This window comes from Artemia sp. Qi Xiang Cuo, chromosome 1, assembly GCF_049724085.1.
Source record: "Artemia sp. Qi Xiang Cuo chromosome 1, ASM4972408v1, whole genome shotgun sequence".
Classification (NCBI taxonomy): Eukaryota; Metazoa; Arthropoda; class Branchiopoda; order Anostraca; family Artemiidae; genus Artemia; species Artemia sp. Qi Xiang Cuo.
In genome coordinates, this window is record NC_142794.1 from 94,596,865 (window position 1) to 94,619,541 (window position 22,677).

The window sequence follows — 22,677 nt, forward strand, 5'->3', positions numbered from 1 at the left end:
GGCCCGTGGCGCATCCCTGTGGCACTTCCCTGACCCGTGGCGCATCCCCCGGCACTTCCCTAACCTTGCCCCCACAGCACTCCCCGGACCCATCGGCGCATTCCGGGCTCCGCGGCTCCCAGCCGTTTACCTAAGTCCCCAAAAAACCGTATTGTTAGGCGGCATAAGTCGTTTCGCCTACTTCCCATACAGGTTGTCTATGACCCCAAATGAGCCTAGATTATTTTTAATCTCGTGTCTGCTCTGTTTCCAAGCGTATTCTCTGGGAAACAGTACAATTAAATTCGAGAACCGTTAATTCTTATTCAGGAATGTCTCTCCATGCAAAATCATGGCGCGTGTGTCTAGACAATCGTTACGCAAATTAGAATTAGGCCTATGTGTAAGAGATTTCAATTCTATAATCTCTGTCCAACACAAATTGAGTGGGGGAAAAACATTTTTTAAAATCTATGAAATTTTAATTTTACAGTGTTGAAAAAAAGCGAAAAGCGAAAAGAGGGAGGAAATGGGTAGAAACTAATCAGCTTTTTAAAAATCGTGGTCTTTACTTGATAGCCTTCTCATAGAAAATTGTGTTTAAATAAAACGACAGTTTATAACGCAAAGGCAGTTTTCTATGAGGAAATTATGTCCGGGATATTGTATCCCTTTTCGGCTTCACTCCGAGCCGATTCCGCAGACTGCTGAATGTATGTGAGACCCGTGACCTGATTGAACAGGGGGGGGGCAAGGGCCTTTAATATCTCTGACATAATTTTACTGTGATGAAATAAAAGGTTTACTTCTAGGCCACTTAAAACTATAATATTCTAGCAAAAATAGCATTTTGTGATAAAAAGGTTCTCAAGGAGTAAACTAGAAAATTAGCTAAAAATATTATTATGAGATAGCGGCGAAGAGATAGCAAAGATTAGAAAAGAGTGGTTTCCTTGCAAAAAATTATATTTAGATATGTAATAGGGGGTTAATATCTCATAGAGATAAGTTTATATTGGGATTGTAAAAGATAAAAATTAATAAATGGAAAGGTAGGAAAAAATGCAGACATTTTTATAACCTGGCTGCACTTGGGAGCCAGATGGCCCGGGTAGTGCGGGTTGGAGAGTGGACGGGGCGGCGTCGCTATTTTCTTGCGCGACTGGGCCGGCTATTTCATGATCTTGCATAGCTTCGGCAGTATTGGTAGCCGTCCACTCTCTCTTTAACTTAAACCCAGGCTGCATTGGGGCTGGCACTGATGGGGCTGCCTCGTCATCTCTGGCTTTCTTGGGTGGAGGGGGCACACATTCTTCATAGTTGGCCTTAAAAAGAAGAGAAAAATTAGTTTCAAAATTATTTTCCCCTTTTTTTTTTACAGAATAAAAATTAGTACTCCCCTAACCTAACCTAGCCATAATTTTGTCTAGAAAACATTTGTCTCCCAGAAGCCCCTCCCCCCCATTGTAGGTAAAGCAAAAGTTAAAATTTAAGAGAAATATACTAATATCAGGAATAAAATGATAATCAATTTAAGCATAATAAATTTATTTATTATTTTTCTTTAAAATCCCGAGCCCTTTTCAGTAAAGCAAAAGTCAAATTTGCGATGAAGAAGCTATGATGTTAATTTGATCAAAATTATCCTTTTTTCTGTGAGATCCTTTGGTTAAGCCGCTAACGTAAGGATTATGAGGCCGGATGTACTTTTAAAGGGGTGACAGTAATTATCACCTGTTTAAGTCATAGCGGAAATGTTTAAGTCAAGCTAGCGGCGGCTTAAATAGAAACGGTTTATTAATAGCTAAGGGTTGTCACTTTAGATAGAAATAGAGAAAGCAAGAATTATATCGATAAAATGAGTATTATTTCTATTGCAAGAATTAAAGTCGTAAGGAGTGGGGGGTTTAGATGGTTAAACAGAGCATATTTTATAGTCTTCTAACGACTATAAAGATAGCATAGTGGAGTTTGTATTAGAGTGGGAGGCGGGGGCGATTTAGCTGGAAATATAGAGGGAAGGATAATTATTTCTTTTTGCGAGAATTTGGGATTGTAAAACAATGGTGGGGTGGGGGGTTAGGTTTCGAGGGTAAAAGAATATATTTTATGTTTTCCATTGATTATAATGATGTTTGTATGGTTTGGGGGGGGGGATTTAGGGTAAAGGAAGATATTTACGTTTTAGCTGAATATATTGGAGGATGTCCAAGGAAAATTCGTTTGAAAATAAAAAATGTACTTACATGGTAAATTGAAGTTGCCAAGGCTTCAAGTTCATCAAATTTATCCATTGTTGTTTACACAGCGTCAAAATACTTTCTGATAATTGAATCACATTGCATGTCCGTTATATACGAAATCTCAAGGGTGAATTGTTATGTAACGGGGAAAATCATATGTAACCAGGCCTCTGATTGGCTGAGAAGGAGGATTTATCCGACTTGCTGATTGGCTGAGAAGGAAACATGTGATCTAACTGTTTCCGGGAAAGTCATAACATTTGGCTTGAACAACAACAACAAATACTATTTCTGGACACCATGAAATTCACGAACGATTATGCAATCAAGTTCTCGGAAATTCACTTCCCCCTCGAGTCCTAGATCAATAACATTGTTCCCGTTAGAATTCAATACGCATGTGCAACCTTCGCCCCAGAGCTATTACACATAGAAACATCAAATAAATCAATCTTGGAAAAAGAGGTCATTGACCCCATTAACCACGTGTTCTCCCTAGGGAGGCTATGCCCATATTTGGTGTACTGATAGGAGATACGTTCTTTTGATAACCGAATTTTGTACTGCCACGACCTTCTGATAGGGTTCTACTCAAGTACGAACTTGTTTTTATTCAGAGTCAGGTATTTGCAAGCATCCACCGATTTTGGCAGAAATTTTGCAGAATTTATTTCTAATGAAAGTAAAAAAAAACGTAGAAAAAAAAACAGAACAGAAATAGCAAAACAACCGACAAATGTGAAAAAAAATAAGTAAGAAAGTAAATCGTGCATAAATGATCAAACAAATGAAATTAAATAAAATGATTAATCATAATTCAATACATAATTAGTAAATACAATGATCAACAGAAAATTAAAAAAAATAGCTAGATAGAGCATACAAAAATAGCGTATTCAAGAATTAATCAAACAGACTTAACACAGATAACTGCAAAGAAAAGAGAAGCAAGATTCACTTATTCACAATTTAAATTCTTCACAAGAGAGATTTAAACATTGGATAACAAGCATCACAAAGGAGCAAGAAAATAAAAGAAAATGGCATTGTACAAGCAACTAAAAGTGTAAAAGGAGCAAAAAGAGATCTTATTAGGTCGGAACGTATATTATGAATTGCTAAGGTGCTCCATGATAAAGGAGACAACACTCTTTCGAAATATCCCGTTAGCAGTATGGATCGACAAGTAAATTGATAATGCAGATGAAGCTAAGGGGGGACGGGACCTAGCGGGGTCGGGAAAGTCAAGGAAATGTTCTCAGTATAGGTACTGGAAATGGTAGATTAGGCAAAATGCAAGCATAAATGACCCTCCTTTCTTTCAAGGTGGTAATGCGTGCTGCTTTAAGGAGGGAGGGATAGCTTGTGAAATTTAAATGACTTTGAAAAAGATCCATAGCCAACGCTTCTAGAGTCACTCAATTTTGTTACTAAGTACGCTGGAAAGGATCCTGATGTCATTCGAGACATACGTTTATCAATAGCGGCATGACGAAGGACAATTAAACGCGGAGGGAATGCATCCCCAGGCAACTCAATTTATTCAGAAGATTAAACAAGGCTAGAGATGCACTTTCTTCTCTAGTATTTTTTAGAAAACAGGAGTAGATTTCAGAATTATATTTATAATATTTGATTTAAGAGTTTTTACTGTCATTCTTAGACCCATAGCTTCATCCGAAGCACGGGGTATGATTTCAATAGGGTCGGAATTGACCGTTAGGTGGAATGGCAGTAATTTCTTGTAAATTTCACAACATCTTAATATTCTTTCTTTTTCTTTTTTTTCGCTGATATGCTTAACTCGTAACTTCGTCCAAAGTTCATCCTGTAGCTGCTTTTCCTTGGTTCAGTGGAATCAAGCAAAGCAAACACCTAACTCAAGTAAATATTTGATATATTTTAAAGAAAGCAATTGTTTCTTTTATAGTATTCTTTATCGACTACTAAAACTATTGGACACTTTTCATGTTATTTTTCATCATTTTCATTTTATACTATAGGTATACAATATTTTTTTCAAGATCTTGAAATCTACTAATACTACTCATACTACTACTAACCCCCTGCAGAACCAAGGTACCTGTAATCAACACAGCTACACATGCTCCACTTCCTCCCCAATCTATTTAAAGCTTCACTCTTTGTCCCCTTCCATGCGTCAAAGTTTCTTTAAATCCTTATACATGACCTCTTCCTACCTGATTTTGGGACCACCTTCTTTACAACTGGCCCCAGACGGATGGCAGAGATTAACAATTTTTGGTAATTTGCCACCCTTCAACCGTAAAGAATGTCCAAGACATTAGTAGTAATGGCATTCCAGATCCAGTGATAGCCCTCGTGACTGCCCCCCTAAGGGCATCAATATTACAATAGCCTTATTCTCTTTGCAAATGCAGCCGATATATCCGGGTTGAATAAAACCAGTTTACATTATCACAAGTTTCCTTCACTGAGGGGACATACGGCGGGATTTTAAATGTATTTTATAATAAGAATAGAATTTTAATGAATCAAAAAGTGACAAGTCTGCTACTCCTTTTTCTTACGACGCGCACTTGGATAAAGTAAACCGGTTTAATCAAACCGGATGCATCCAAGTATGGATTATCGATCAGAGTATTGCAGATCCAAAGGACCACAGTAAGCCGGTTTTAATTGAATTCAATTTTTGAATTTGAATTTTTATTTGAATTCCGGTTTTATTAGAATTATTACACGGCCCCAACGTCAATAAAGTTCGTGCCAGCGAACTTTTGTCTCCAATGAATCAATGAGTATGGCATTTTTTTAGAGTGAACTTATGGTCACCCATGTCCCACCCCCAGGGCCCCCAATGCCCCTCCCCCCTTATTTTTGGAACTTAGAAATTTTTTCAACTTTTTTTATGTCTAAAATTGACATTACATATACTTATAACAAAAGAAATTCACTTGTGATATTTCTTAAATACAAAATAAAAATGGTTTAAATATGCTAATCGTGATCTTTTCTTTTAGAAAACAATATTTGTAGTGACATTTTTTAACTTAGAAATGTTTTCAACTTTTCATTTCATATCTTAAAATGACATTATATATAATTATAATAAAAGAAATTCACCTGTGATATTTTTGAAATACAAAACAAAAATGGTATACATATGCTACACGTGATTTTGTCTTTTAGAAAAAGTATTCGAAGTGATATTTTTTTGGACTTTTAACTTAGAAACTTTAGAACTTGTTTTTCATGTCTTAAAACAACATTACATAGACTTATAACAAAAGAAATCTAAAAATGATATATATGAAAGACGAATGAAAACGGTATACATATATTACTCGTGATTTTTCTTTTATAAAAACAATAATTGTAGTGACATTTTTCTGAACAGAAATTTCTTCAATTTTTTTTCTGAACATGGGAATTTTTTAAACTTTCTTTTCAAGATACACTTCAGTCCTGAATTTTTCCGAAGCAGCCACGCTTCAGTTCTGAATTTTACTACAGAAGAGAAAAACAAGTTCAACTTCTGATCTGAGTTTTTCTATAGAAGAGAAAAAAGTTACACGTCAGTTCTGAATTTTCCCAAAGAAGAGCAAAAAAGTTACACTTCCGTCCTGAATTTTTTCAAAGAAGAGAAAAAGTTAAACTTCTGTTGTGAATTTTTCCAAAGAAGAGAAAACAGTTATGCTTCAGTTCTGAATTTTTCCAAAGAAGAGAAAAAAGTTCAACCTCTGTTCTGAAGTTTTTTAAAGAATAGAACAAACTTAAACTTCGACTCAAATTTTTCCAAAAAAGACAAAAAAGTAACAATTCTGTTCTGATTTCCACCAAAAAAAGAGAAAAAGTTCAGGTTCTGTTCTGCATTTTTCGATAGTAAGAGAAAAAAGATGAATTTCTCTTCTATGGAAAATTTCCATGTTAAAAAAAAGTGAAGAAATTCCTGTTCAAAAAAATGTCACTACAAATATTTTTTTTCTAAAACAAAAAATCACGAGCAGCATATGTGTACGATTTTCATTTTGTCTTTTAAAAAATCATAATTAAATTTCTTCTATTATAAGTATAAGTAATGTCATATTATGACACGAAAAAAAAGTTGAAAAAAATTACAGGTTAAAGAAGCAAGAAAAAAAAATGTCACTAATAATAAGCCTACTTTTTTCTAAAAGAACTAATCACGAGTAGCATATGTATACCATTTTCATTCTGTATTTCAAAAATCACAAGTGGATATATTTTGTTATGAGTATAAACAATGTCATTTTAAGGTATAAAAAAAGTTGAAAAAATTTTTAAGTTTAAAAAGAAACAAAAAGCTCAATACAAATATCGCTTTTGTAAAACAAAAATCACGAGTAGCATACGTAAACCATTTTCATTTTGTATTTCAAAGACAAAAAAAGCTGAAAAAATTTCAAAGTTAAAAAAAATAAACAAAAAAAATTAATAACAGAGTGAAGAGGCAAAACGATGGGGGGGGAGCATTGGGGCCCTGGAGGTGGAACATGGATGAACATAAGTTCCCTCTATGAAGATACCATACTCATTGATTCATTGGGGACAAAAGTTCACTAGTAAGAACTTTATTGACATTGGGTCCCAGGAATAAATTCAACTAGCCCATTTGAATTCAAATAAAACTGGTTTACCATGGTCCTCCGGATATGCAATACTCCAAGCGATAATCCATAAGTTGATGTATCCGGCTCAATTAAACCAGTGTACTTTATCCAAGCGCACGTCATAAGAAAAAGCGGCAGCAGATTTGTCACTTTTTGATTCATTAAAATTCTCTTCTTATTATAAAATACATTTAAGATCCCACCTTATATTCACTCAGTGAAAGAAACTTATGATAACGTAAACCGGTTTTAGGCAACCCGGATGTATCATGGCTACAGGTACAGAGAATAAGGCTGTTGTATGCCCTTAGGGAGCGCTGCTGGGGGCTGCGAATTAAGCTATTGGCCATAGCTTTAAGCATATTGACCATAATGTCAATAGGGGCGCTCCGCTTGGCGCTCCACTCGCAGTGCCTATGGCCATAGGGCACATTGCTCGCAGTAACTGTGACCATAGAGGCGCAGTGCTCACAGTGCTTATGCCCATGGGTGGTCATAGGCATTTAGTTTAGCTCGGGGACCACGCCAACTGACCGTAAACGAACCTAATTTTAAAGTAGCCAACTCAATGTAACTTAGCTTAAAATCAATCATGCTGTCTATCACATTAGCGGAATATATGGCAGAACCTGGGGTAGTAACAACGCTCGCCATCTATGACTGTAAATGAATGGATTGCAGTAGTAGGGGACGACCTGAAATTTCATTGGAAAGAAAAAAATTGCTATCATTTGCTACAGTTTTCCATTTTTTACATAAACGGTGAACAGTAAACTGATTTCAAACAGGATGATTTTAGCAATGTTTAATATTGATTTTGCATAATATCTTTCGAGTCAACTAGATTCTGCATACCAGCTTCAAGCCCTGATCAAAAGAATCATATTACTTTTCTTTCAAACAAAGGATGACCTTATTCAGTTCTTAATATTAAATAGCAGAGTTCCAAATAAGAAGTAAACTGACCTCAAACAGGATTTTCTAGCAATTTGATTTGATCTTATGTAATATTTTTTGACTCAATTAGATTATGCATACCAGCTTCAACCCCTGATGTAAAGCACCAAATAAATTTTCTTTCTAATACGACAATTACGACTTGTTTACCCGAAATTGCACTGAAAACAAAATAAAATTGCTATCATTTGCTACAGTTTCCCATTTTTACCAAAATGGTGTAAACTTACACCAAACATGAGATTCTTAGAAATGTTTAATTTGATCTTACAGAATATCTTTTGAATCAACTAGATTCTGCATACCAGCTTCAAGCCCTAACCTAAAAGTTTTTTTTAACTTGGAGGTTGAAAAACCTCCAAGTTAAAAAACATAAATGAGGGGAGGGCAAAAAATTTGGGGGGGGGGGGCATTGGGGGCCATGGAAGTCTAAAAAAATGTCAATACAAATGTTGTTTTTCTAAAAGAAAAAATCACGAGTAGCATATGTAATCAATTTTTATTTTGTATTTCAAAAACATCACCAGTGAGTTTCTTTTGTTATAAGTATATGTAGTGACATTTTAATACATGAAAAAAAAATTGAAAACATATCTAAGTACACAAAAAATTGGAGGGGGGGGGCAAAAAGTTTGGGGGGATGAAAAAGTTGGGGGAGGGCATTGGGGCACTGAAGGCGGGACATGGATGACCATAAGTTCCCTTGAAAAAAATGTCATCCTCATTGATTCATTGGGGACAAAAGTTTGCAAGCACGAACTTTACTAACATTGGCGAACTGGAATACATTCTACTAGCCCATTTGAATTCAAATAAAACCAGTTTACTATGATCCTCCGGTTATGCAATACTCCGAGCGATAATCCATACGTTGATGTATCCGGTTCGATTAAACCGGTTTGCTTTACCCAATTGCGCGTCATAAGAAAAAAGAGGTAGCAGACTTGTCACTTCTTGATTCTTCAAAATTCTATTCTTATTATACAATAAATTTGAAATCCCGCCTTATATCCACTCAGTGAAGGAAACTTATAATAACGTAAACCGGTTTAAGGCAACCCGGATACATGATGACTGCAAGTACAAAGAGAATAAGGCTATTGTATGCCCATAGGGGGGCAAGCTGCTTGGGGCTGCGGCTTAAGCTATTTGCCCATTACTACTCTAATCACTTTAATCTGTTTATCCAGTATACTATACAAAGATAGGACACAAGAGTGGCCAAAAAGGACAATTGCCACCCCCCCCCCAACGTCCTGACTGTTAAAAGTCTATAACATTTATGTTCTTTTTTTTCATAGATTTATCCTCATGCTTATTCTTCAAAAAAACGTCCATTGTAGGGAATTATTAAAGTTAAGTAATCTAATTAATACGAGTATTATCATTTTTATTATCAATCCCATATCAGACAACTGTTGACTTCTGCTGCATATAGAGTTATGCCCATCAATATATAGCCTCTCTGGGGGCACGAACAACTTGCTCCTTGGTCCACCGCAAAACCTATTGCCATTAATTATTATTCGCTGATCCCTTCTAGGGTTTTGGACGGGTACTTTAGTTTTGTGTGCGTGTGTTGTGGCAAGTTCAAACTCACGCAGGAAAGTTTTATATAATTCTCATCTTAAAGTAGTTAATTTAGTTCCTACAGAAGTGACGTTGAATAAAACTCGTAGAAATTGAGAGAAAATCATTTAAACAACTAAGATTTTATCCACGAAATAATTTTTTTTACCTGTTAAGCTTGAGAAGTGAAAAATTGCTAACGATCGTACGAAAATTGTATTTTTAACTAATATATTTTTATATTGAGTTTGAAATTAAGTTGGTGCTAATCCTTAGACCTTAGCTCCTCCTGTACCTCCAGAGGCACACAGAGCGTCCGTTAACAACCTCCAATCATCCCGCAAATGAGCTGCGGCGTAGATGTCCTCCCACTCTGGGATTAAGAATGCATGAAGGGCTCTGCTGATCCGCTCATATGTCCTGCAAAGCGTGTTTTTGGGACTTCCTCGTCGACGCGTGTCGTCAGGTTGCCAGTGTAGAAGCATATTCGGTAGTCTAGATCCTGGCATACGGATACCATGGCCAAGATAGCGCCATCTTCGTTGCCTGACTACATCAGCGATATCAGGCTGGTTTGTGTAGTGGCCAATTTCCAAGTTTATTATCCTATCCTTCCAGTTAATATTCAGAATACGTCGAATACAGTTGTTTTCATATGCAGTGAGTCGTTTTTCCTGCTCAGCTGTGAGTTTTAAACATTCCATCGCGTACGTCAAGATCGAAAGGACATTGCTCCTGAAAAGGCGAAGTTTTATCTGGACTGAGTACTTGGCTGATCTCCAGACTAGTCGAAGTCGTTGAAATGCCGAGGTTGCCGGGGCTATTCGTGTTCTCAGCTCTTCTTCGGAATCGCCACTAAACGAGATGGTGCTACCAAGATATCGGAAGTCGGTGAATTGCTCTATGCTTTCAGTCCCCAACTGGATATTCATCGGTGAGTTAGTGGTTGACATCGCTTTGGTTTTGGGGGCGTTGATATGTAACCCAAACTGCTCGGCTCTCTTGGCTAACTTGCATAAAAAGTCTTGAAGTTTTTCTCCATCAAAGTCATGAAGTTTTTCTGTCTTTCTCCATCAATCCAACATCGTCTGCAAAGCCGAGATCTTGGACTAGTCTGCCTGCAATTTTGATCCCGTATCCATCAACTTGTCTGAATAACTAAAATAGCATTTTAGTTTAATTTTAAAATAATCCCAATATCAAGCGGCAGTGAATTTTTTTTGTCGAAAACATTTACAAACGGAAACAACTTCCATTTAAAACGAACTTTCACATGTGACAACCCCTACCCCCCCCTCCTGGATACGGCCTTTGTGCTAATCAACAGTATTTTAGTTTGATTTTAAAATCACTCCAGTATCAAACGGCAGTATAGTGTTTTTTTTCAAAAACATTTACAAACGGAAACAACTTCCGTTTAAAGATGAACTTTTACATGTGACAAAAAAAAATTTAAAGCAGCTATAATTTATTAATGAAATTAATTTGAAATCGCAAAAATGACTTCTGTAACCTTTTTGCCTTTGTTATTAAAACACATTGCAGTACTGAGCAAAGAACAGTATCTTACCAGTGTCAATTATAAAGTAAAATTTGAACGCTAACTGGAGCTAACAAAAAACGGTTTACCATATATAAACAATTATGCTGATAGCATTATTGAGCTGGTAAAAGAACTACTAAGCTGTTACGCTGGTAATAGTATTACTGGCAATAATATAAACAACCTATTACGCGGGTATTACTCCCAGCAGACTCCCAGTAGTGACTCCCAGCAGAGCTTGTAGGGCATTAAATATAAAAAAGCAGAAAACGTAGGGTAGACTTTTTTAAGAGAATCAGGGAGGAATCCCCCCTTCCAACACGAAATTTAACAGGCTTTGCTGCTGGTAATAAATATATCGATGAAAGCAATTAGAAAAGTAAATCGTTATTATTTTAGTGTTTCAAAACGATTTCAGTAAATTATTTCCAGCTCCATTCTCTTTGTGATATCAATGTAGGGACTCGGTGTTTAAACATAAAACAAAGTCAAACTTGAAATATTTTGATAACGTAAACTGCAAAGTAATGCGCGAAAGGAAAGTACGCAGCTCCTCCAGGCAAATATATCTAGATCTATTGAAATTAGAAACTTAATTGAAAGTCTGATTTTTTTTTTAAATTCAGCAAGAAATTTCCCAGCCCTAGACATTTAGTTTTCAAATCCTTCTTCTGAACTATAAAATAACCAGGGAAGTAGCCGAGGACAGCTATATACACACGATAGTTTCGAAAAGTTACGCAGACATATTTACATTATCCTTTTGGTCATATTGGATCTTTTATCCTCTGCATACTGTAAAATAGAAGCTAAAAAAACGGTACTGTTCTATTAACCTGGCTCTTTTGTATACGCCAATGCATATCAGTCATGAAATAGATCTAGAAGCGTGATGAAAACAGGTTTACAATGCCTTCTGGCATATAAAAAAAAAGCAAGAACTGTATTTAAATTTTTGTTTTTTGGGGTTGGGGGGGGGAAGGTACCTAGGTTAGGTTAACTATTTAATATATGGTATGCTTTGCCCCCCCCCCCTTATATGCAAATATATAGCCAAAATTTGTTTCTAAACTATTATATATTCACCCTTTTTTATTTTATTTCATTAGCATTAACCAAACTAGCACTATATAAAAGTGCCCGGTTAATAGAACAGTACCAAAAAAAACTTTTCAAAATATATACAAATAATATTCTCATTCAGGTCTTCAATAGTTTTGCGTCTTGATTTTGCACGCTGATTGTCATTTTTCTCCTTTTTTTAAACAAAGCTTGAATTTCAGCTCTTATTAGTTTGAGTTTCCCATGTTTATTGGCCTTCAACACTGTAAAGCACTTTACCTGAATCAAAAATGCGTTTTTTATGGTCCAAAAAATAGTAGTTTGACGTAACAATAGGAATGATTGGTAAATTTCCTTCAATAGCCAAATGAAAAGCACCCTTCTTAAAAGGGAGTATTCCAGAATCACTCCTAGTCCCCTCTGGGAAAATCCAGCACTTGATCTAAAATAAAAATAAAAATAACAAATGACACCAAAATTAAATCCAATTCTTTAAAAACAAAAAAGATACAGATCAAGCAGGAGCTTCAAAACACATCATAGAAAAAAAAAATGTTCTACCGATTGGGAAGAATAAAAAAGATACTTTTAATCTGAACATTGTATCTGGTTAACCTAGAATTATCATTCAACGTAGATAAAAAGCTTCTCCTGGTGAAGGATGAAAGATTGCCCAAGATCGTTCTTGTCAGGACACAGTTTATGGCCAAACGAAAACCAGGTCACCTCTGAATGGGATGAGAAGATGTCGTAAGAAAATATCTAAGGGAAATGGAAACTTCTTGCGAGGGTGTAAAGAGGGAAGCTTTGAATAGATTTGGATGGAGGAAGAGCGTGCGTAGATGTGATGGCCTCAGGCGGCTTGGTTCTGCTGTCAGTTTTTAGTAGTAGTAAATATGTGTAAATTCCTGCTATTATCTTAACTAGTTTGTGGATGACTTTTGGAATAAAACATCGTTGATACGTTGTTGTTTTTTGAAGGGGGGGGGTCATAGAGGGAGGACCAGGGATCAGCTCCTTGATTTTGGAATAATGAATCGTTAATAAGTCTTTTGCGGGGAGAGGAGGTCGGGCCAGGGGGTCAGCTTCCATATTTCGGAATAATATATCGTTAATAAGTTATATTTTTTCGGCGGGGGTCAGGCAATGGAGGGAGAACCAGGGGTCAGCTCCCTTGATTTATCATTGATAAGTTTTTTAGGGGGAAAGGTGGAGGATTGGGCTATGGAGGGACAGGGATCAGCTTCTATAATTTTCGCAATAAAATATCATAATAAGTTTTTTAGTGAGGGTGAGGGTCAGGCTCATCTGATGTTTGAACTCTTTTAAAAACTCTCACATAAAAACCTTACATGCCCCAAGGGCATAACTTACAACACTCGCCCCGGCTCTTGGGGGTTGTGTCGACCCCGGTGTTTTTGTTATTTTATCATTGAACTTACTTTTAAAAAAGGATCGCTTTATCTCAAAAACTCGATCGGATCGATTTGGAGAAAAAGAGGGTGAGGTAGTTGCCCTCCACTCCCTTTTGACTCTTAAAAAGGGAATTAGAACTTTCAATTGTCAATCGAATTAGTCCTCTCCAAAGTGTATACGACTACCCCTTCCATAAAAAAAATGATTTGCCCCCGGGGCGTAATTTAAAACACTTGCCCCCGGGTTGTGTGTGTGTGTGGGGGGGGGGGGGTAGGCAAACCTCAGAGTTTTTGTTATATGATCTTTGGTCTATTTTGAACAAAATGATTATCTTAAAACTTTTATCAGATAGATTATGGGGGAAAAGGCGTGAGGGGGGGGGATTGCTGCCATCTGTTCACTTTTGATTCTTAAAAAGGGAACTGAAATTTTCAATTTCTAATGCATTTGAGTCCCCTCAGAAGCTTATAAGACCATCTCTTCCATAAAAACCTTATATGCCCCGGGGCATATCTTACAAAATCTGACCCTGGGCTGTTGGGTCGACTACGGAGTTTTTGATATCTGATCTTTGAACTATTTTTAACAAAATATCTATTTCAAAATTTTTATCATATGCATTTGGGAAAAACAGGGCTTGGGGGAGGGGCTAGTTGCCCTACGATCCCTTTTGACTCTTGAAAAGGGCACTAGAACTTCCAATTTCCAATAGAATGAGTCACCTCCGAAGTTTATATGACCCCCACCCCCCTTCCATATGAAGTGCCTCTGGGACAAATAATTATAAAACACTGAAGCATCATGGCCTTTACTATAGGCAACGCAATAGCGCTGCCTCTGATGAATAAGGTCGGCCAAAGACTTTGGGGGAGGGGAGGGAACTGTAGGAATCAAGGAATCATATCTTATTTAAAAATTCTTTCCAATTTTCTTTGTGACGCTATGTAAAGTATAGGGCCAGTAATTTCTCCGAGAATTTGGGGATAATACTGTATGTGAAAGTGTTTCGGACCCACAAGCCATTATCAATACCATCTTTTGTCTTTGTTGTTGTTTTCGCTGGACGGGCTAGCGCAGGTAATATAAATTATAGATCATAATCCGAATTATGTATATACAGTGGTATCAAATAATGATGTTCTGAATTTTTTGAATTAGGCTACTAGAACTCCTAAAATTATTCCTTATAGAGTTGGGGTCTAAAATGCGATCATTAGTCCCTTACACTCCCTTGTCGATCTGGCGGCATACCCGACAGGTTACCCCGATTGGACTACATTGTTGTCATCTTTAGAAACGACCATTGCGAACGGCCCTGCGAACGCATCCTTCACCAGCAGCATTAAAATATTGCTTTAATTTAGTTTCATTCACAGAGCCGCGCTGGGCATTTGCAAATCCGATTACGACTGGATCGCGCACCTTGACAGCGTTGGACGTTGCCGGTTAATTTATATCTGCAAGTCTAACTTCACAGTCCAAGGTAACCTTGACACTTTGCAAAAGCCAATTTTGAAGTTCCTTAAAAATTAAAATGCACCTGGCACTTGAATGGATTGAAATCCGTGCTTTTTGAAACGATTCATTTGATTTTCAAAGGCCACTGCATTCTCGAAAGCTGACAGGCACATTGGACAGTATTTACTGTTCCCAAGTTTTTTTTCCCCTGGGATAGTAACGATTGTGTCTATGATCTAAAAAGTAACCAAAACCGTTAGTAGCTTTGACTGGTTCAAATGAAAGCCAAACTCTATGTTTAGTATTATCAAAGGATGGCCCCCTTACAGAGGAAGCTAGCTCAAAGTCATACCTACAAAAGTTCATTCTTTTGGTTGGGGAACTCATTATGCGACTTCAGGAAAGAAAACGGGTATTTCCGGGAAGGCACCGTCTGAAAGCTAAGAGCGGCATACTACTAAAATGCCACTTTAAAGTGGCTGCAGAAGAAATACATACACACTAATTTAGAACAATATTATATTCTTTTAAAAGCAATAAATATACCTTATCTTTTTTCACTTTTCCAATATTTTCATTCATTGTTTCTTTGGCATTGCCTGATTTCGACCTGTTTATGTAAAGAGTTCCACATAGCCAAGCAGCTAAGCCGAATGGTCCAACAAATCGCAGTTCTGACTTTGCAACTGCAGAACACTTGCCCATTATAGGCCACAAATTCAACATTCCTGAAAAAAACCTCGAAATCCATAAGAGTATACGCAATATTAGAAGGCTTCTTTACTCTTAACAAATAAGTGAACAGTACAAGGCTACTTTCCGTGCAGATAACTATCCTTATCTTGAAGGCCAAAGCCATTTTTTTCTCATTCGAGGCTTTGGGATTCAGTTAGCTCTTTTTTATATCAGATACTTTCAATCAATTGATACAACTCTTTTTTAAAAACATGGATTAGTATTGACTGCTGAAGTCCTTCAATTTCAGAAAAAAGTCCTTTTCTGACAGGGTTTATTGTAACAGATTCATTAAACTTGCCCGATTGGCAGTGTTACTTTACAATTCCATATTATTTAAAAAATGTATAATTCACCACAATTTTTTTTCTTAAAATTACAAAAAGCAGATAAAACCTGAAATGATATAACTAAAATACTAAACTAAAACTAAATAATTTAGCTAAAATCAGCAAATAATTTAGCTAAAATCAGCTAAACTATGAAAACAAAGAAGTACTAAATTCAAAAAAAAATCATAAAAATCTTCAGATTTCGGTTTTAAAAAAAAAAAGGAACAGTTGTGATACTTTTGGATATATTTTGCTTATTTTTTTGTAATTTCAAGATTTTAAAAGTTGTTGTTTTTTTGCCATGCTACATCGAGAAACAGTTAAAAGTAGTGTTGGGCGATATTATATATCAATTTCGATATATCGACATACCGCACCAAATATTGATATTGAATATCGAAACGTCAATATCGGTATCGAAAACGATATTATTTTGGCTTTTTCTGGTATCTACCAGTGAAAGTCCAGCAGAAAAGATCCAACATAGAGAATTATTTCGCAATTGGCCGAGAAAAAGAATAATTTATTCAATCCTCCCATATATGCGGATACACAGCATGTACCGGTGTATCCATAAGTTCACAAAGATATGTTCTTAGACTACGTTTAGTGTGGGTGGACTCTCAAGAACCTCCAAAAGTCTTGGCTACATAAAATGTCTTCTAAGCTTATCGGCCTTGCTCAGATCACACTCCAGGTCAGGTCACAATCGCCACGTACATCAATTCACGTTTCTAGAAATTGAGTATTAACTATGACAATCATCTCCAAGTTGAGAGCAAAATAGCAAGGCACACGGATTGGGCTTTCCTGGAATCTGTATCAGCAGCTCCGAGTGCCATCACAGTCCCTGTGATTCACCCACTACAGAATCAAGCCAGGGAGCACATGACGGAGTTTCAGTAGTCAACGCAAAGCAAGCTTTGTCAGCAGCTGCATCTATCACAGCTCTCCAGATTTTCAGTAGGGAGTCTTTAGTTCCAAGAAAAACTGATCCACTAAAGTCGTGGGAATCTTGTAATATGGGTTTCAGAAATACATGTACGAACTTGTCATAAAATTAGTGTCCATGTCCGCCACCAATGTCCTTCCTGAAACTGGATTCCAAGCCTGATCAGTTAATCAAATAGTTCGTGGTAACAATCTATGTAAGGAGCAACTCAGCCCAATAACAGCCAAAACCCTAAAACACGAAATTTTGATAACAATAGATACATCAAATGAATAGGCTTTTTATGCCAACTCCAGACATATAAAGTTCATCAAGTTCTATAGAAATTGTTTTAGACAGAGTGGAAACGCCCCTAGCAAGTCAAAGGATCTTAACAAAAATCGCCTCATCATACTCAGCATATCAGAAAATTATACTGCAAGGGTTTGTAGCTTCCACCTGCAAAAATGTGAAATTTTGTAGTTTTTGCCAGAAGAAAGATGACGGATTTGTGTCTATTAGTTCTGTTGTTTTTCTTGTTTTTGTTTTTTTTCGTTTTTCTTTTCCACGGTGATCGTATAGAATCAATGGTTATATAAGATTAGGAGAGGGCTTGCTCAAACGGAAATTAAAGTTCTAGTTCCCCATTTTGTAACCAAAACGATCGGCGGGCAACTATATTTCCCCTCCCTCCCACACTCCTTTTTCCCAAAGTCATTTTGATCAGTATAGTTGAGGGGTCAAGTAATCATGTCTCTGGGGATGACACGGCCCTGCAAGTCCCTGGGGAAAGGTTTGTACTTTATGAAATTTTTCCAGTGCTTACATATAGTATTTGCTATTGGGAAGTAAAAACATTTTTGGGGGCGGGTGATTTTTCTGTGGGGGGAATTTTCAGCGGGGGGATTTTCCAAGGGGAGAACTTTCCGTGAATAGGAAAGCTTCTGGGAATGAACTTTCAAAGGGAAACTATACACGGGGGAATTTACCAGAATTCTTATACGAAATTAATTTTATTTGACCTACTTTCACTTTACCAATTCATCTTTATATTTGAAGATATTCCGGGGAAATAGCCCAGGTAAAACTTTCTAAGGAATTAAAGTTGTCTAGGGGATATTTTCCGCAGTAGAAACTTTCCATTGCGGAGTTTTCCCCGGGAGAAACCTTCCATTGAGATACTGGGTGGGGAGAATCTCAAGAAAAAATTTTATACGCAGGGAGGATTTCTGGCATAATTTGAAAAACCATTAAAAATTAAAGGAAAAACAAGTCTTATTTCAAACGAAAGTAGTTTAAAAACAATTTTCCAGGCGGAATTGCCACAAGGAGTTTTCTTATCGGGAATTTTCAGCAGGGATGGAATTGTCTGGGGGAAGGGGGATCTTACGCGGGAGAAACTTTCAAAGGAAAAATTTTCTTGGGTAGATTTTCCCTGGAGAGAAAAGGTGGATGTTCCAGTATCATTTGAAAAACGACCAGAAATTAAACAAAAAAAAACTAATTTTTCCAACTAAAAGTAAGAATCAACATTAAAACGAACAGAAAATGCTCCGTGTAAGAGGGTGGATCCCTCTCCTCAATACCTTGCTCTTTATGCTAGTTTCAACTTTTTGTCCCAATTATTTAAAAACAACTCATGAAACACAAGAGCCGCTTAATTAGAGTCAGGAGATTTTTTCAATACAAAAACAAACTTTAGCGTGACGAGCAAGGTATTGACGAGGAGTTATCCCCCTTATATACGGGAAAATTTCTGTTCTTTTAAGTTTTAATGTTGCTACTTACTTTCGGTTGAAAAAAAATTAATTTTTTCTATTTAATGATTGAAAGGCTGAACCAATTCTCAGGGGAGAATATTGACATGTTACTGATTTGAATAGCCAAAAATAGCCAGTAATTTTTTTTTCTTTATCCTGAGCGCGAGTAATTCCAAATCAGGGTTTTTGTAATGTTCATTCATATAATGGAAGTTTATTTATTTTATTAAAATTTTATATCCAAGTATGTCCCTACTACAACTTAATCAGCTCTGATTCATCTTACATCTTCTTTCAAGTCTATTTTGACATTTTTTGTTTAAATAATAAAGAAAAGTAAAACTAGCAACAAACGCGATATATCTGAAAACATCTCTGCTGCAATCAGATCACCTATTATTTTATGTTTTTTAACCTATTTTTCTTTGGTACAACCTTATTTTTGTTTTGGCTCTATTTCATTTCGCTTACATTTTCTTCCCAAAAAAAATTTTCTTCACCCAAAAATTTTGTTCGAGAATCACAGTTTGTTTTTTTTTATTTCAAGAATGGCATCTTTTATGAGGATGTATTGTGAAATTCTGCAAAAGCAATAATTCTTGAAATATGAAGAGTTTAATAGTGAAGATCTGAATATCAAGTCTTAGAAAAATGAAATCCGGATTCGTATAGACACCATAGATTTGTTAATTAATAAAGGTTCAAATAGGGATAAAATCCTTTAAATATACATGGTTTAACAAACAGTGATAAAATTTAACAAAAAATACTAAATATTTCGGTCACATATGCAGTGACCGTCATCAGTAGTAAACTACTACTACTACTACTAACAACAACTCACCGCAGCACCAAGCCGCCTGAGGCCAACACAGCTACGCACGCTCCTCCGCCACCCCAATCTATTCAAAGCTTCCCTTTTTACACCCACCCACGAAGTTCCCATTTCCTTTAAATCTTTCTTTATGGCATCCTCCCACTCCAGACGGGGACGACCTGGTTTCCGTTTAGCCCTAGATGGTTGCCCGAAAGAACGATCTTCGGCAATCTGTCATCCTTCATCCGCACAACGTGCCCTAGCCACCTCAACCTTTCTTTCATTATAGCCCTAGAGAGCGGTATTGAACCACATTTTTCGTATAGCCTATTGTTTGAAACACGGTCAGTCAGCCGGGTACCAAGAACAATCCTTAAGCAATTTCTCTGGAAAACATCTAGCAAATCTTCATCCGCTTTTCGGAGCGTCTATACTTCAGAGCCATATTTGACCACTGTCATCACTTTAGCTTCTAATATTCTAATCTTGGTTTGCAGACTTATCCTCCTATTCTTCCAGACTTTTTTTAACTGTGAAAAAACACCCTGAGCCTTGGTTATTCATTTTTAACATTTTCACTGATCCCACCATCTTTACCTATAGTACTAAAAAGGTAAGTGAAGCTGTCCACCTGATCAATCTTTTCATTACCCAACATCACCTTTTCATCTTCACTTATTCCTAGCCTTAGTGACTTAGTTTTCCTAACATTAATTTTCAAACCAATTCTAGCACCCTGAACTCGCAAAACCTCTAAAACCTCATTCATTTTGCTCACACTTTCATCTAGGATGCTTAAATCATCAGCATAATCCAAGTCCAGGAGACTTTTTCCTCCCCATTTGATTCCGTGGTCTCACATTGCCTTTCCTGTGCTCCTTAAAACAAAGTCCATCAAAATAATCTATACAAAGGGGGATAGAACACAACTCTGCTTAACTCCTGATTTAATACAAAACCAGCTGCTAACCTCATTTCCTACCTTAACCGCAGCAATGTTTTTCCTGTACATAGCACTTTTAACTTTAATTTATTCGTCTGGTATACCATACAAGGATAAAACCTATACTAAAGCTTTTTTATCAACAGACTTGAACACTTGATCATAATATATAAAACTGAGGACCAAATGTGTTCGATCAATCAGGCACTTCTCAATGATTAACCTAAGAGTGGAAATTTGGTCGACACATCGTTGTCTAAAACCGCACTGTTCTTCTCTCAAAATTTTGTCTACGGCATCTCTCATTCTAAAAAGAGTCCTATTACTAAGTAATTTACTACCTACAGAGACCAGACTAATGCCTCTATAATTACCACACTCACTTTTATCACCTTCCTTATAAAGTGGCTTAATTAAGGTTTTCTTAAAATCGTTTGGAACTTCCCCTTTTTCAAAAATCATATTCATAATCTTCAGTAACTTATTTCTAACCTCAGAGCCACCATATTTAAGAAACTCATTTACCACGATATCAGTACCTGGAGCCTTATTATTTTTTAATCCTTTTAGTACTGTCGCTAATTCCTCCTCACAAAACAAATCTTCCTTCACATCCTGACACAACTTTTTCATTTTCCTCTATATTTTTTCCTGCAACTCTATCTCTGTTAAGCAAGTTCTCAAACTGTTCGGCCACTTTCTTTACATTTCTTTTGTTTTCATACGATCTATCACTCAGATAATTCTTGTACAAGTCCTTTCTCCTTTCTATTAAACATAAAGCTTTTCACTAATATTCTTAGCTGCAGTTCTAGCTTTCTTCCCCAATACACCTTCAGCAACTTCACCTTCACCAATTATTTTTCTAAAATTATTCCAATCTTCTTCCACACTATCAAATTTTAAACTCTGAAGTTTAGTATTCAGCCGTTCCTGGAAATTTTCTTTCAACTTCTTGTTTTGAAGTCTACCAACATCATAACTTCCCGGGAGGTAGTTACCCTTCCGACATTTCAGTTTTAAATTAACCCTTGACACTACTAGATACTAAACTATTAAAACAATTAAAAACAATAGTTTATATAGGAAATAAAATAAAACTACATATTTTTTAATACTCTAATTCAAATTCACCCAAATTCAAATTCCAAATTCCCAAATTTAATAATTCTAATTCAGTTCAACCCAAATTCACCTGTGTCACGATTTAAAGCTATATTCTTGAAAAAAATTTCTTTATTTCAAGAGTTTCACGACAGTAAACTTTAAATCCCCCCCCCCCCCCCCAACAATTAAGATGTTCCAAAAATCCTTTTTATTCCTCCTCCCCATAATCCCATACTGAAATGTTGAATTAGAAGAGAATGTGAAACTTACTTCTCTTGATGTTCTTCTTTTAAAAATGAAAATAGTCAGGATTTCAAAATTTACGAAAAACCAAGCAATAACAATAGATTTTTGTCTTATAGTTCCGGTCACCCTCGCCAAGTAAAAATTGGTTTGATCATTTCTTTAACTGATCGGATCTTCAGTATTTGCTCTCCAAAATTTTTTGAGGAGTTGTCTTTTTACCAATATACGATAATTTATTAAAATCTGACAGACTAAAATTCAGTTCACCCACCGCATTTAACCTCTGTGCTAGTGTCATTTCATTGAACGCTAATGAACCAGATTCAAAAAGGTCAAAGAGGCTGGCTTCAGCCTTTACTCTGAAAAGAATTAGAGCATTAAACAATATGTAGTTTTATTTTATTTCGTATATAAACTATTGTTTCAGTTGTTTTAGTTTAGTTTTACTACTGATGACGGCCACTGCATATGTGACCGAAATATTTAATATTTTTTTTGTGAAATTTTATCACTGTTTGTGAAACACTGTCTATTAAACGGATTTTATTCCTATTTGAACCTTTATTAATCGTCATGGAAAGGCAGTGTGGTCTCCAAAATTATCTACGTTAGATTTGTCAGAGTTTGATAAGTGTAACCCCAAGAAAAATAAATTCGTCGATAGGAAATTCACAAGCCTAACTACCAACAAACATACAAGAGATTGCAAGACGGGAATAGAATTAACACTTGTTGCTCGGAAAGAAAGATATTGAAGAGTGAATATTAGATACACTTAAGCCCAGGATACCTCAATTACTTGAATTTAAGAAGGAGACAAAGCTTTCAGTGTGGAGCAGATCACATGCCAAGTTCTCAAACTATCTCGAAAATTATAAAGAAATTTAGCCTCCTGAATCGAGAAATTATAGTTGATCCTGTGGGCTTTGAAGCGCTGCTGGTAAATAGTAGCTGTATCGATGATAA

General features: G+C 36.2%; 1 protein-coding gene across 1 annotated transcript in view; it reads right to left on the reverse strand.

Annotated features, from left to right (window-relative positions):
• The window catches only part of LOC148956948 (1-acyl-sn-glycerol-3-phosphate acyltransferase alpha-like), a 51,622-nt gene that overhangs the window by 15,807 nt on the left and 13,138 nt on the right, over window positions 1–22,677 (reverse strand). Inside the window, exons 3-4 of the mRNA XM_089087920.1 lie at window positions 15,387–15,568; window positions 12,246–12,408 (exon numbers count right to left, since the gene is read on the reverse strand). Coding sequence (XP_088944046.1) covers window positions 12,246–12,408; window positions 15,387–15,568 — 345 coding nt within the window. The remainder of the gene's footprint in view (window positions 1–12,245; window positions 12,409–15,386; window positions 15,569–22,677) is intronic.